The 16,500-nt window shown below is 40.7% G+C and overlaps 1 protein-coding gene across 1 annotated transcript; it reads right to left on the bottom strand.

The window, feature by feature from the left end:
- Positions 1-1,707: 1,707 nt before the first annotated feature.
- GLUD2 (glutamate dehydrogenase 2) lies at positions 1,708-4,186 on the bottom strand. Its single transcript, XM_032757555.2, has one exon. The coding sequence runs from the start codon at positions 4,109-4,111 to the stop codon at positions 2,444-2,446; it is 1,668 nt and encodes a 555-aa protein (XP_032613446.1). The 5' UTR covers positions 4,112-4,186; the 3' UTR covers positions 1,708-2,443.
- Between the last annotated feature and the right edge of the window lie 12,314 nt (positions 4,187-16,500).

The following is a 16,500-nucleotide window of genomic DNA, read 5'->3' as shown; positions in this document are numbered from 1 at the left end:
TGCTTTTTCCTGGCTTCCCTTTTTATTAAAAAATATATATATATATATACCAAAATAAATAAATAAATAAATAAATACCATTTACTTTTCTATTCCACTGAAGAACAGTTGGTATGATTTGCTCTTAAAACTCTGGCCAGCCAGGCATGGTGGCTCACGCCTGTAATCCCAGCACTTTGGGAGGCTGAGGCAGGTGGATCATGAGGTCAGGAGTTCGAGACCAGCCTGATCAACATGGTGAAACCCTGTCTCTACTAAAAACACAAAAATTAGCCGGGCGTGGTGGCATGTGCCTGTAATCCCAGCTACTCAGGAGGCTGAGGCAGGAGAATCGCTTGAACCCGGGAGGCGGAGGTTGCAGTGAGCTGAGATGGCACCATTGCACTCCAGCCTAGGTGACAGAGCAAGACTACGACTAAAAAAAAAAACAAACAACTCTGCCCAAGGTGGAGACCAAAAGGTAGTTGTTACCAAGCTAGGAGGGAGGTCTAGTTTCAGGAGAAGAACTAGAACAAATTTCTTGAAAGCTGTAACCATGATCTGCACCCTTCACTGCTTGTACACTAAAAAAAGAACAAAAGAGTGGGAGAAATAAAGCAAAGAAAGCCTGAGAAGAAGAGCAGAAGAAAGTGGGGTTCTAAGGGATAATAAACATGAAATCCAGCACTCACACCAATTTATAATGTAAAACATATTTATATTGACAAAGCACTATAACCAAAGGTTTACACACATGAATGAGCATATGTAACAAATTGGGACATTTTTCTCAAAGATGCCAAGATTTATGAAGTCTGGCAACAATCCCTTTGCTTTTTCTTATAACAACAGCTGCTAATTCCCTCTGTGACTTCTAACTGCCCAATTTTGTGAAAGTTGGATCAGTTTAAATTTAGAAGACACTCTATTCCAAGAAATAAAGTTCAAAAATAGAGTCATCTTTAAGTTAAATATGTCCAGGCCAAAATGTTGTCTTTCTGCTTCTGTTTCTTCTGCATTTCCTTCAGAAATGGAGAAGTACCAGTTCACTCTAGGTTTTAGCACCAGCTTTGAAATAAGTTGCTGTCTGAACTACAGCAAGCTACTCCTCCCTTCTCTCAGTCTTCTCCTGTGTAAAATAGGTAAATAAAACTAGATAATTTGCAAAGGTCAACCCAATGCTCCCATTATTTGTTCTATTCTTTTATTTTTTTCGAAAACGTAGACTTTTAATAACTGCTTTTATCACCAGGTTAAGCCATGCAGTTACAAAGTAGTTAGAAATTTCTGAAGGGTGTTATAGTTAAAAAAAAAAAAGCTGATTCTTACACATATATTATCTAGCACTTCATGGGGACACTATTGTTCAAAAGGCCCTGGCCAAATAACTCCCAAATGAAACACTCAACCCAAGGTTGGTTTCAGCCCACTGTTAGTGAAGCTGGATGCAGAATGCAAAGCCTCTAAAAGGAGAGGATACAAAGTCAGCTGAGTAGGGGCCATTGGCAATGCTCAGAGCCAGCCAGACTCCAAACAGGGAGCCCAAGTGGTTTTTTTCTGGGACACTCTACTTGAATTATTGTTTAATTAGTCAACCATAGATCTTCAAAAGAGAATAATTAGTTAACATGATAAAAAGGTTACTGCATTCTTTGGACTATGTGTCATAATTATAACAAGCAAATTCTGACAGTTTTGACGAAAATAGCCTCCACCGTTTTGCAGGTATGAAGATAACTTAATTATCCACAGGGCTTTTAATGTTTGCTGGACAACAATACATGAATGATAAGCTATAAATGAAACTGTTTTATGATATAAAAATACTGCTTTTTTTTCATTTATTATCTTTATAGGCATTCACTGAGTCAAGGTTAGGCTTGTTAAGTGATTAAAGGCAATTTGATTACAGCAGCATGTACTTATTCTATTCTAAAAGAATAAAATTCATAAACAGAAACAGCTTTTATATTTGTGTGCAACCTGCAAAACTGAGTTATTTTGCTGATATAAAATACTAAGAACTCACTTGAGGACCATGCCTCCTTCTGAAAAGGCCACACACCTTCTTCTTAAATTTGTTAAAGTTACAGCATGTCCCAGACTCATCCAGAGCAAAACAAGTAAGCAACCGACTGCTCTTGACTGTCCCTTCCCCAGCAATAGCACTGATAGTGTTGGGAAAAGCCACAGAGCAAGGCTGCACAGCCAGATGGAGGAGGCTTTTTATTTAAAGGCAAAATACCAAAATGGCTCTCTGGTGTAGGTGATTTCTACTTTCACACTCAGCTTGTATATTAATTTCTTTCTCCTTAACGGGCTGATTTGGATTGACTTGTTGAGAATGGTATCCATTATTAATGAGTCAGGAGAGAAAGGGATTTCTGTGGTTACATGTAAACTTGTGATAGGTCTGCAGAAGTTACACGTGAAGAGGATAGTGAGGAAGTCAGCCGTGATCCATCTATGTGAAGGTCACACCAGCTTCACTGTACACTTTGAAGACTTTCTCAATGGCATTGACATAGGCAGCTGTTCTCAGGTCCAATCCCAGGTTATACTTCATGGCTGTGTGCACAATTTGCCTGGCAGAACGCTCCATTGTGTACACCAAGCCAGAGTGCACGATGTCTTTCTCAGATGCGCCCGATATCCTGCCTTGGAACTCTGCCGTGGGTACAATGGGAATAGTTCCACCATGCTTTCCAAATTTTCTTTCTAAACTCTCTTGAACAGACATGAGCAAGTGGTAGTTAGAATCCCTTTCATATTTGAAGGTCAAACGGCCATAGCTGACATGATTTAGATTCTTCAGCCACTCAAAGTAAGATACTGTCACTCCTCCAGCATTCACGTAGAGATCTGGAATAACCATAATGTTTCTCTCCAGGAAGATCTTGTCAGCTTCTGGAGTTGTTGGCCCATTGGCACCTTCAGCAATGATCTTGGCTTTGACTCTGGGTGCGTTGGATTTGGTCAACTGCTTCTCACTGGCAGCTGGGATCAGTATATCACAGTCAGCCTCCAAGATGCTTCCTTCATAGGGCTTTGCCTTGGGGAAGCCCAGAATGGACCCATGTTGCAATTTGAAGTCTTCCAGTTCCTTTGGGTCAATACCATCTGGATTCCATATACTCCCATCAGACTCACCAACAGCAATACATTTAGCACCAAAACGATGTAAATATCTCATAGAGTGTAGACCCACATTACCAAATCCCTGAACAACAAACGTTTTATCTCCAAACCCTGGTGTCATTCCTAAAATGCTCATGTAAGAAGCTTCATTGATGAAGTTTTCAATCCCATGGAAGACACCACGGCCAGTAGCAGAGATGCGTCCATGGATTCCCCCTTGGCTGATGGGTTTACCAGTAACACAGGCGTGTGCATTAATATCATAGTGCCCTATGGTGCTGGCATAGGTATCAGCGATCCAGGACATCTCCCGCTCACCTGTGTTCATGTCTGGGGCAGGCACATCAATGCCAGGACCAATAAAGCCCTTCTTTGCTAGCTCCATGGTGAACCTCCTTGTGATCTTTTCCAATTCATTTTCGGTATAGTTCTTGGGATTGATCTTAACACCAGCTTTAGCACCCCCAAATGGCACATCGACCACTGCACACTTGTATGTCATCAGAGAAGCCAAAGCTTTTACTTCATCTACACTCACATCAGCGCTGTAACGGATACCTCCCTTGCAGGGCGTGCGGTGCTGGCTGTGCTGGGCCCGGTAGCCTTCGATGACCTCCCAGGAGCCGTCGTCGCGCCGGATGGGGAAGGAGAGACTCAGCACATGGTTGCAGGGCTTGATGATCCGCAGGATGCCGCGCACCCGGTTCCGCTTCTGCTCCTCGCTCTCCCGGGTCCTCAGGTCCTTCACCAACTTGTCCTCCACGATGCTGGCGCCGCGATCGAAGAAGCCCTCTACCATCTTGAAGAAGTTGGGGTCGTCCTTGCGGTCGGCCACCACCTCGCTGTAGTGGCGCCAGGCGGCCAATGCGAGCCCCGGCTGCGGGGCGGCGGCGGGCTGTCCGCGGGCCCGGCCCAGCAACGCGGCCCCCGCCGAGCCCAGGGCAGCGGGCCCGGCCCCGGACGGCAGCAGCGCTTTGCCCAGGTAGCAGTACATGGCCGCAGGCGGAGCAGGGGTGCGTGATGGTCGCGGAACAGGCGCGCTTTCTCAGACTCCCCGCGACTAGGAAGGAAGGGTCCGGCGCGGGTTGCCCTTTTAAGCCGCAGCTTCCTGCCTGTCCGGCTGTCCCCTCCCCTCGGGCGCCATCTAACGGGGAGGACGGACTTCGGGGGCAGGGCGCCGCCCAGGGCGCCGGACCTCCGCCTCCGCCGCGGCCTCGCCGGGCCTGGCTGGCCTGTTTGTTCTATACGTCTAATGTTTAATAATTACCCAGAGCTTTGGATATATGCAATTCTGCAAAATAAATCAAAAGGAGTCAGAAGGCAATTTTATTTCCTAATAGACCCTTAGTTAGAATTTAACTTAAAAGCCATTTTTAACAGATGTAAACAATATCTCCCCTCCTCTCCATCAGTCTGACTGAGACAAATGAAAAGATTTTTTAGAAGAATAAGACTATATCAAGACAAAAAAAAAAGCTAAGAAAGGGTACCATCAAGAATCTTTACAGAACTTCTGGAAAGTAAAAAGCAAATGGTACTGGCCTGGGGAATAACCAAAGAAAATGAAACCTGAGCCCTGGATGGCAAAGGTAAGTGCAATTCTTCCAAAGAGAGCCCTGAGTGAAATTTTAAACAGGAGTGAACAAAACAAAAAGCAGAGATTGGGCCCTAGAGTACTCATGGCGTTATTTCATTTAATAAGTTGCATCCACAAGAACTGGACCAGGGGGATCCTGCCCCCTCTCAGATAAAAAGGAGCAATTGGCAATGGCAGCTTTTGCCCCTTGGACAATGGTTCTCAAACTTGAGTGTGCAACAGAATCACCTGAAGTACTTATTAAAACACAGATTTCTGAGATTCACTTGGAAAATTCCTTATTCAGCAGTCATGGAATGATTCGCCTAACAACATGAAAGCATCCTAGAAGCTTTGAGTTAAACTATTAAATTATTTGCAAGAAAAACAACAATGCTGCCAAAACATACAACATAATGCATGTTAAAAATCACAGGATCTGTTATTATGAAGAACAAGGCAAAGATGCCTACTTTTGCCACTTGTATTCAACATAGTATTAGAAGTTCTAATCAGAGGAATTAGGCAAGAAAGAAAAAAAACAGAAAAAAAGTAAAATTACCTCTGTTCACATATGGCATGACCTTATGTGTAGCAAACTCCAAATATTATACAGAGAGAAAGAGAGAGAGAGAGAGACAAACATACACACAGAGGTAATATACAAATTCAACAAAGTTGTTGAATACAAAATAAACACAAAAATATCAGCTATATTCCTACATGCTATGAATTAAATATCTAAAAAGGGAACTAATAAAACAATTCAATTTACAATACTATCAAGAAGAGTAAAGTACTTAGGAATAAATTTAACCAGTGAGGCAAAAGACTTGTACATTGCAAAATACAAAACATTGCTGAAAGAAATTGAAGGAGGCATAAGTAATGAGAAGACATTCCATGTTCATGAATTAGAAAACTTGCAATTACTAAAATGGATAATACTTCACAAAAGTGATCTATAGATTTAAAGCAATCCCGATCAGGATCCCAATGACGTTTTTGGTATAAATAAAAAAGTCTATTCTAAAATATATATGGAATTTCAAGGGGCTCAGAGTACTCAAAATAATTTTGAAAAAGAACAATGTTGGATGATTCAAATTTCCTGATTTCAAAACTTACAACAAATCTGAAGTAATCAAAATAGCGTGGTACCAGCGTAAGGACAGACATAAACAAATGAAATAGAATAGCCCAAAAATAAACATTAAACATATAATCAGTTAAAATTTTAAAAACTTTTATTTATATTCAGGGGTACACATGTAGGTTTGTTATATAGGTAAACTCATGACACGGAAATATGTTGTACAGATTTTTTAGTCACCCAGGTACTAAGCCTAGTCCAATTGTTATGTTTTCTGATCTTCTTCCTCCCACCCTCCTCCCTCTGGTAGGTCCCAGTGTCTGTTGCTCCCCTCTTTGTGTCTATGAGTTCTCATCATTTAGCGCCCACTTATAAGTGAGAACATGCAGTATTTGGTTTTCTGTTCCTGTGTAAATATGCTAAGAATAGTGGCCTGCAGCTCCATCCATGTTCCTGCAAATAACACAGTCTCATTCTTTTTTATGGCTGCATAGTATTCCATGGTGTATATGTATCACATTTTCTTTGGACAACCTGTCATTGATGAGCATTTAGGTTGACTCCATGTCTTTGCTATTCTGAATAGTGCTGCAAGGAACATTCATGTGCATGTGTTTTGTTTTTTTTTTTTAATTTCAATAGGTTTTGGGGGAACGGGTGGTGTTTGGTTACATGAATAAGTTACTTAGTCATGATTTCTGAGATTTTGATGCACCCATCACCTGAGCAGTGCACCCTGTTCCCAACACGTAGTCTTTTATTCCTTGCCACCACCCACCCATTCCCCCAAGTCCCCAAAGTCCAGTGTATCATTCTTATGCCTTTGCATCCTCATAGCTTAGATCCCAATTATGAGTGAGAATGTACAATGTTTGGCTTTCCATTCCCGAGTTATGTCACTTATAATAATAGTTTCCATTTCCATCCAGGTTGCTGTGAATGCCACTATTTCATTCCTTTGTATGGCTAAGTAATATTCTATGGGATATATATATATATCACATTTTCTTTATCCACTCATTGATTGATGGGCATTTGGGCTGGTTCCATATTTTTGCAATTCTTTGAACTGATATGATAATTGTGACACAACCTATCAAAACCTCTGGGATACAGCAAAAGCTGTGCTAAGAGGAAAGTTCATAGCACTAAATACCTATATCAAAAAGTCTGAAAGAGCACAAATAGACAATCCAAGGTCACACCTCATGGAACTGGAGAAAGAAGAACAATCCAAACCCAAACTTAGCAGAAGAAAAGATATAATAAAAATCGGAGAAGAACTAAATGAAATTGAAACAAACAAAAAATACAAATGATAAATGAAACAAAAAGCTTGTTCTTTGTAAAGATAAATAAAATTGACAGATTAGTGAGATAACCAAGAAAAGAAGAGAGAAGATCCCAATAAGCTCAATTAGAAATAAAACAGGAGATTACAACTGATACCACAGAAATAAAAAAGATCATTTAAGCCTACTATGAACACCTTTATGAGCATAAACTAGAAAACCTAGAAAAGATGGATGAATTCCTGGAAATATACAACCCTCCTAGATTAAACTAGCAAGATACAGAATCTCTGAATAGATCAGTAACAAACAGCAAAATTGAAATGGTAATCAAAAAATTGCCAACAAAAAAAAGGGACCTGAGGACAGGCCTACTCAGCCTGATTCCACCTACTAGTGCTGAACATGCCATCAGGTGGTCTGGGAATCGCCCTGCCCCATAAACCACCATTAACACGAGAGCACTCTTCCCAGGATCCTGGGAATGAGCCCACCCAACCTGATGCTACTACCACAGCAGGCATCCACTCACACATGCCACATGCAGGCCTGGGTACTAGCTCACCCAGCCCATTGCAGTCACTGCCAACACTAGTGAGGACCAATCGCAAGGCAGAAGATTGTCCTGCCACTGTTACTGCCATCACCATGCCACGCCCACTGCCAAGAGGCCTAAGGATATGGCCACTCACCCAGCCCACTTCTGTCACTGCCAACACCTGAGCAAGCTACCTGGAGCCCCAGGAATCAGCCCACCTGGACCAACTAATGCCAATGCCAGCTTATGCCACCCAGAGGCCCAGTGACAGGCATGCTCAGCCTGATGTTTTCACCAATAAAGCCTGAGCACTGGCCAACCTGGTATACCTGTGACCACGAAAATGTCACAGCCTGCACCCTATGCCACTGAGAAAATCACAGGCACCACTGACACTGCTTACAGCCAAAAAAATCATATGGAGACTGCAATACTGCACATACACAGAATCAAAGCACTACCCAACCAATATCATAAATACATCTTCAGGAAAAAGTTCTTCCCTACAAAAGCAAATTCAAAAATTGGAAGAAGCAACTGTTACACCAGATACACAGACATCAGTGAATTAGCACAAGAAACATGGAAAAGCAAGGGAAAATGACAGTTCCAAAGGAATATAATAATTCACCAGCAACAGATCCAATCAGAAAGAAATTAACAAAATGCTGAATAAATAATGGAAAATACAGATTTTTAAGAAGCTCAGTAAGACACACGAGAACTCCGAGGAACTACACAAAAAAATCAGAAAAACAACTTAGGATATAAATGAGAAATTTACCTAACAAACAGATATCACTTTAAAAGGAAGCAAATAAATTCTACAAGAATTTATGGAATGAAATACAAAATACATTTGAAAGCATAAATAATAGGCTAAATCAAGCAAAAGAAAGAATTTCAGAACTTGAAGACTGCACTTTTGAAATAAACCAGTCAGACAAAAATAAAGAAAAAAGAATAAAAAGAAAGAGCAAAGCCCATGTGAAATATGGAACACCATACAGCAACCAAATATTTTGGATTTTTAGTGTCCAAGAAAATAAAAGGGATAGAAAACCTATTTAATAAAATAATAGCTGAAAACATCCTAAGTCTAAAAAGAGATTTAGACATGCAGATACAGGAAGCTCAGAGATCCTCAAATAGATATAATTCAACAGGTCTTGTCTTTTTTCCCCAAAATGAATGACTAGAGACATTGGATGCCAATTCTCCTCAGAAAGATCAAAGTTACTGATGAATGCATGTTCCAAATAGAAAACTGTGGGAAGAGAGCCAGGACCTGTCAAAAACTCCTAGAGGAAGAAGCTGGGGTGCAGAAACAGAAAGCAGCAAGAGTCGGACAGAGATTGACCCCCAAGGAACTCAGATCCCTGCAGAAAGTGTAGGTAGGAGTGCTTCTCTGCTTCCCCTGCCCCTGTAACAGTCTGCTGACTGCCAAACCATTGGAGAGCCCCTCTGCCCTTATGGCCCTGGGCAATACTGTTGGTGGTGATTTGGGAGCTTCCTAGGGACAGAGAACTGGAAGGTCATCTCATGCAGGCATGATTGCATGCCGCTCAGACACAAACTGAGACAGTGGGTGCCATACCAGTTATAGCTGTGGTGCGCCACTGCCCTGCCCAAGGAATCTCTGCCTTGAGTCACCACACCACCAGTTTCCCTGCAAACATACCCCACAACCCACTCTGATTTTAGCAAACACGGAAGACTGGTGGGTCACCAGGGAGTTATATAGGACTTCTAGAGATCTAACCCTCAGCCTGGGCCACCTCTGAGGGGGGAGTGCAGCCTGCCACAGAATTCTTTCTTGGGATAAAGAATACACAGGCACAGCACCAATTTCTGAAGGGAGTAGCACCAGTAGCCAGGAATGGATGCAAAGAGTCGGTCATCTCTTACCCTACTCCATCCACTGTTGCGGACACAGCAGTTTCTCCCCTGCTGGGGGCCAGCACACATTCAGTTGGAGAAAGCACTGTTTTTTTTTTTAAATATTTTGATCTTTTTAAAAAAAACGTTCTGGGATACATGTGCAGAATGTGCAGGTTTGTTACATAGGTATACATGTGCCATGGTGGTTTGCTGCATGTATCAACGTGTCATCTAGGTTTCAAGACCCACATGCATTAGGTACTTGTACTTATGCTCTCCCTAACTTTGCCCCCCACCCCCCGACAGGCCCCAGTGTGTGATGTTTCCCTCCCTGTGTCCATGTGTTAACATTGTTCAACTCTCACTTATGAGTGAGAACATGCGGTGTTTGGTTTTCTGTTCCTGTGTTAGTTTGCTGAGAATGATGGTTTCCAGCTTCATCCATATCCCTGCAAAGGACATGAACTCATTCTTTTTTATGGCTCCATAGTATTCCATGGTGTATATATGCCACGTTTTCTTTATCCAGTCTATCATTGATGGGCATTTGGGTTGGTTCCAAGTCTTTGCTATTGTAAATAGTGATCCAATAAACATACATGTGCATGTGTCTTTATAGCAGTATGATTTATAATCCTTCGGGTATATACCCAGTAATGGGATTGCTGGGTCAAATGATATTTCTGGTTCTAGATCCTTGAGGAATCGCCACACTGTCTTCCACAATGGTTGAACTAATTTACACTCCCACCAACAGTGTAGAAGCATTCCTATTTCTCCAGACTTGCCAGTATCTGTTGTTTCCTGACTTTTTAATGATCGCCATTCTAACTGGCGTTAGATAGCATCTCATTGTGGTTTTGATTTGTATTTCTCTAATGACCAGTGATGAGCTTTTTTTCATATGTTTCTTGGCCAAATAAATGTCTTCTTTTGAGAAATGTCTGCTCATATCCTTCACCCACTTTTTGATGGGGTTGTTTTTTTTCTTGTAAATTTGTTTAACTTCCTTGTAGATTCTGGATATTAGACATTTGTCAGATGGATAAAATTTCAGATGCAAAAAAATTTCTTCCATTCTGTAGGTTGCCTGTTCACTCTGATGGTAGTTTCTTTTGCTGTGTAGAAGCTCTTTAGTATAATTAGATACCATTTGTCAATTTTGGCTTTTGTTGCAATTGCTTTTGGTGTTTTAGTCATGAAGTCTTTGCCCATGCCTATGTCCTGAATGGTACTGCCTAGATTTTCTTCTAGGGTTTTCATGGTTTTAGGTTTTAGGTTTAAGTCTTTAACCTATCTTGAGTTAATTTTTGTATAAGATGTAAGGAAGGGGTCCAGTTTCTGTTTTCTGCATATGGCTAGCCAGTTTTCCCAGCACCATTTGTTAAATAGGGAATCCTTTCCCCATTGCTTGTTTTTGTCAGGTTTGTCGAAGATCAGATGGTTGTAGATGTATGGCGTTATTTCTGAGGCCTCTGTTCTGTTTCATTGGTCTATATATCTGTTTTGGTACCAGTACCATGCTGTTTTGGTTACTGTAGCCTTGTAGTATAGTGTAGTATAGTTTGAAGTCAGGTAGCGTGGTGCCCCCCACCTGTGTTCTTTTCGCTTAGGATTGTCTTCGCTATACAAGCTCTTTTTTGGTTCCATATGAAATTTAAAGTTTTTTTCTAATTTTGCAAATAAAGTCAATGGTAGCTTGATGGGAATAGCATTGAATGTATAAATTACTTTGAGCAGTATGGCCATTTTCACGATATTGATTCTTCCTATCCATGAGCATGGAATGTTTTTCTATTTGTTTGTGTCCTCTCTTATTTCCTCGAGAAGTGGTTTATAGTTCTCCTTGAAGAGGTCTTTCACATCCCTTGTAGGTTGTATTCCTAGGTATTTTATTCTCTTTGTAGCAACTGTGAATGGGAGTTCACTCATGATTTGGGTCTCTGCTTGTCTATAATTGGTGTATAGGAATGCTTGTGATTTTTGCACATTGATTTTGTATCCTGAGACTTTGCTGAAGTTGCTTATCAGCTTAAGGAGTTTTTGGGATGAGACAATGGGGTTTTCTCAGTATACAATCATGTCATCTGCAGAGAGACAATTTGACTTCCTTAGGATTGTTCTGAATGGAAAGTTTACTGTATTGAATAGTGCACATTATGTATGCAAGTAACAAGTGACAATTCAAAGGCCCCTTATGAGATTGTTTCACCACAGCACATTCACAAATCTCCATACAAAAATGTGTTTAGTTATTCTCCATGGTCTGGATTTGCATGTGGATGTATTTTAGCTCCTGACCCAAACTCTGTATGGTAAAATGAATCCTTGGAGCTACTGAATTATAAAGCTGGAAGTTTCCAACAGAGGTCCCAGTGTTGGTCACAGCTCCAGATTTATGAACTCATAAAACATTAACTGCATTTCTCTGTGATTTGTGTCTCATTCTGTTTTTCACATATGATGTATAAGTGAAGTATGCTATCCCCAGATGACATCAGTGCCCTGATAAACCTATAAAATGCTCTTGTGTTTAACTGTCTTCATACCCTAGCAACATAAAAACTGAATGATATGAAGATGAATGGAACATCTATAGATTTCTTAAAGCTACTGGTTTTACTGTCCTAAGCTGAAAGAGTACTAAGTGGGTCAAAGCCCAACATGAGCTAACTGGGCTCTATCAGCAGAAGTTCTGGTAGGATGATTGGGCTTCCTGAGTGATCTCCAAAAACTTTTTTTTTCTCACATTTCCTTCAGGGACAGTGGTACATATTACTTTGGGGGAAAAACTGCTATCTGTATTTGCTGTAGTAAAGGTTGCCAGTTAGACAACATTCCTAACAATCGTCCCACAGACCAAGACCATGGAAGCAGATGGGCAGCACTAAATTTTATGAAGCCTTGTGCTATGGTCTGAGTGTTTGTGTCTGCCTAAAATTCATACGTTGAAACCTAATCACCAATGTGATGGTATTAGGAGGTGGGGCTGGTATTAATCTACTACTTGGATATGTCTGGGCACATATGAAAGGATTATGAATGAATGATGAATAGGATTAGTGCCTTTATAAAAGAGGTTCCAGAGAGCTACTTTGCTTCTTCTACCATGTGAGGACACAGCTAGAAGGCTGTGAACCAGAAAGTGGGCTCTCACCAGACACTGAATCTGCTGGCACCTTGATCTTGTACTTCCTAGCTTTCAGAAATATGATAAATACATTTTTGTTGTTTATAAGCTACTCAGCTTATGGTATTTCGTTATAGCAACCCAAATGGGCTAAGAAACCTTAGTTCTAAAGACATTACATAACTGATGTGAAAGGCTGACCCTAATAGAATAGACAGGTGATTCCTCTTGTTTGGGCAATTGGCCAATCAAATTCAAAAATGGCAAAAGGACATAAAAATGAACCAAGCATCAGAGCCATTGCAGCTTGAAACAAAGCCAGTCTCAGGTTAGATAATCCCCCTGGCCAAAAAAGGGCCACAGACATAAAGAACATCGCAAGAGTATGAATGGGAAAAGGGAAAAAGACAAAGAAGCATATGGAAAAAGAGGGGCTTAACAGAAAGGGAGTGGAGGATATCAGATGCCCTAGACAAGGTAAAGTAGGTGCCAGTTGAAGGACCAGCCAGCAGAGCAGCATCAGGAATTCAAAAGGACAAAGCAATCTCATCTCATCTCCTTGCGATAAAATTTATCATACAAACCGGGAGACTTTTGGAAGTAAAAAGAGGGTGCTCCTGATAATTATACCAGACCTACAGGTGCACATTGGACTTTTCTCTGGCTGACTGGTCAACCTTTTCATAAGATCCTCTATGATCAGGCTCCTAGCTACCTGCCTTCTCACACTCATCCTACTCTGAAGCAAAAGCCTGTTCTCAGGTACCTCTGCTATTCTAAGAGCAAAAACTTCTTTCCCACAGTGAAACTTCTTTCCCACAGAGAAGCTCCTATTCGTGTTTCATATGACCGCACACAAGAGCCCTAGCTGGTTAGCTCAAGTTCCCAGGCCCACCATACTAAAGAGACTAAAGTAAAATCAACAGACCTCACCACTACCTTCTCATAAGTTATTCTAATTCAAGACAAAAGACAAATCTATCTCATGCCGGGCCCTAAGGTTTTATCCTGTGGATCAAGCTAGAGAGTACCTTGGTCACATGCATGCTTCTAGAAAGAGCACAGTGCAGAGCATTGTTAGAAGGACCCTGTTGACCAGAAGCCTCATTGATAACATAAACAGTCAATTAACATATATTTTGTATGTTATATGTATTATATATTATGTTATTATAATAAAGTAAGATAGAGATAAGAAAAGAAAATCATAAGGAAAAGAAAATACATATACTATTCATTGAGTGGAAGCAGATCACCATAAAGGTCTTCATCCTTGTCTTCACATGGAGGAGTCTGAGGAGGAGGAGAAAGAGGAGGGGTTGGCCTTGCTGTCTTAGGGGCTGCAGAGGCTGAAAAAGTGGAGGAGGTGGAAGGGAGGCAAGAGAGGCAGGTACACAGAGTGACTTTACTGAAAAAAATTTGCATATAAGTGGACCTGTGCTGTTCAAACTTGTGTTGTTCAAGGGTCAACTGTACTTAGTAGATGTGCAATACATACCTGTCAGCTGCTTTATGGGTATGTTGGCTATAGCAGGACTTTATCTCACTTTAAATACCTTGCAAAAGACACCACGGGGTGTGTCAGACTGTACATCTTCCTTTAACTTTAGACAACTCCCATTAATGGTGAGAGATGCATTTATTGAATGAAAATGAACTCATAAATAGAACATTTAAAAGAATATATTAGAAACATAACAGAGCTAAAAACCTCCAGAGCAAGGAAGGGAAGCAGTGCACAAATTCAGCCCTCAAACAGCCAAAGCTTCACAGTCCAGTGCTAGTAAAAATTGGTCAGAGACTCTAGGATAATAGGAATTATCAGACCTGTGTCAAGGCTATCAAAACATACCATCTTTTCCAAGAAAGCACTGGAAATCCAAGTCTCCACCAGCCTATGCCCATGGAAATCATTCCGCCTGCAGAAATTGTTCCACCAGAGAACAAGCTAGCACAAGTCCAAGTTGCTCCTTCGAGCGAAGTGTAAAGTCAAAAATGACTTCTTCAGGCCTATGGCTCATTAGTGTTCCACGATTTAAACATTTTCTTTTTTCAATCACCTCCTTACCCAATCCCTAAAGAAAGGAAAAAATTAAACTTTAGACCTTCAAAGCAAGTCAAATGATAGGTGAGTCTAACTGAACAAATAAGAGGTGATTCATTGGCTGATCTGTCTTCCCAAAGTGGCAGAAGGGGGAAATTTATTGCTTGTCTCACACATCCTTCAATATTACCTGCAAAGCAAGCAGATTTAAAGTAACCTTAGCTTGGTGCTGAGGATTTTTTGGCCCAACTCCAAAGCTACTTCCATTATATGCATTTTGCACATACACATACACATATATACAGAGACGAATGTCTTTGCCATACCAACATCATTCAATATCAAGACAATTAAATCCTCTAAAATAAAGCCCCATTTTGACTAATTAAATAATGTCTAAACACACTGAACAGTGCCAATGCTTTAGAAATACTTGTTCACTGTTCTAGCACTCCTTAACAAAAAGATAGTTGTCAACAAGGAGAAGTAATTTGCATCATCAGGTTAAAACCCTTCCTCTCTCCTCCAGCCCTGCTATCACTTAAACACCCACACCAACCACCACCACAAACTTAGATCTAGACAATTTTGGAAAGGCGATTTTAAAGTCTATCTAAGTGGTTTTTTTTTTTTTTTTTTTTTTTTTCAGCCTTTGGCATTTTAGCTTTAAAGTGCTTCTCTCTCTTCAATTAGGAAAAGAGGAAGTCAAACTGTCCCTGTTTGCAGATGACATGATTGTATATCTAGAAAATCCCATTGTCTCAGCCCAAAATCTCCTTAAGCTGATTAGCAACTTCAGCAAAGTCTCAGGATACAAAATCAATGTACAAAAATCACAAGCATTCTTGTACACCAATCACAGACAAACAGAGAGCCAAATCATGAGTGAACTCCCATTCACAATTGCTTCAAAGAGAATAAAATACCTAGGAATCCAACTTACAAGGGATGTGAAGGACCTCTTCAAGGAGAACTACAAACCACTGCTCAATGAAATCAAGGAGGATACAAACAAATGGAAGAACATTCCATGCTCATGGGTTGGAAGAATCAATATCGTGAAAATGGCCATACTGCCCAAAGTAATTTATAGATTCAATGCCATCCCCATCAAGCTACCAATGACTTTCTTCACAGAATTGGAAAAAACTACTTTCAAGTTCATATGGAACCAAAAAAGAGCCCGCATTGCCAAGTCAATCCTAAGCCAAAAGAACAAAGCTGGAAGCATCACGCTACCTGACTTCAAACTATACTACAAGGCTACAGTAACCAAAACAGCATGGTACTGGTACCACAACAGAGATATAGATCAATGGAACAGAACAGAGCCCTCAGAAATGATGCCGCATATCTACAACTATTTGATCTTTGACAAACCTGACAAAAACAAGAAATGGGGAAAGGATTCCCTATTTAATAAATGGTGCTGGGAAAACTGGCTAGCCATATGTAGAAAGCTGAAACTGGATCCCTTCCTTACACCTTATACAAAAATTAATTCAAGATGGATTAAAGACTTAAATGTTAGACCTAAAACCATTAAAATCCTACAAGAAAACTTAGGCAATACCATTCAGGACATAGGCGTGGGCAAGGACTTCATGTCTAAAACACCAAAAGCAATGGCAACAAAAGCCAAAATTGACAAATGGGATCTCATTAAACTAAAGAGCTTCTGCACAGCAAAAGAAACTACCATCAGAGTGAACAGGCAACCTACAGAATGGGAGAAAATTTTTGCAACCTACTCATCTGACAAAGGGCTGATATCCAGAATCTACAATGAACTCAAACAAATTTACAAGAATAAAACAAACAACCCCATC

Source organism: Hylobates moloch, unplaced genomic scaffold (assembly GCF_009828535.3).
Source record: "Hylobates moloch isolate HMO894 unplaced genomic scaffold, HMol_V3 SCAFFOLD_7, whole genome shotgun sequence".
In the NCBI taxonomy this organism is placed as follows: Eukaryota; Metazoa; Chordata; class Mammalia; order Primates; family Hylobatidae; genus Hylobates; species Hylobates moloch.
Note: the sequence above shows the minus strand (reverse complement) of the source record. Positions and strands in the feature narration are given on the sequence as shown.

Coding starts and splice junctions, on each gene's coding strand:
- GLUD2 (XM_032757555.2), bottom strand. CDS start 4,111: ATGTACTGCTACCTGGGCAAAGCGCTGCTGCCGTCCGGGGCCGGGCCC.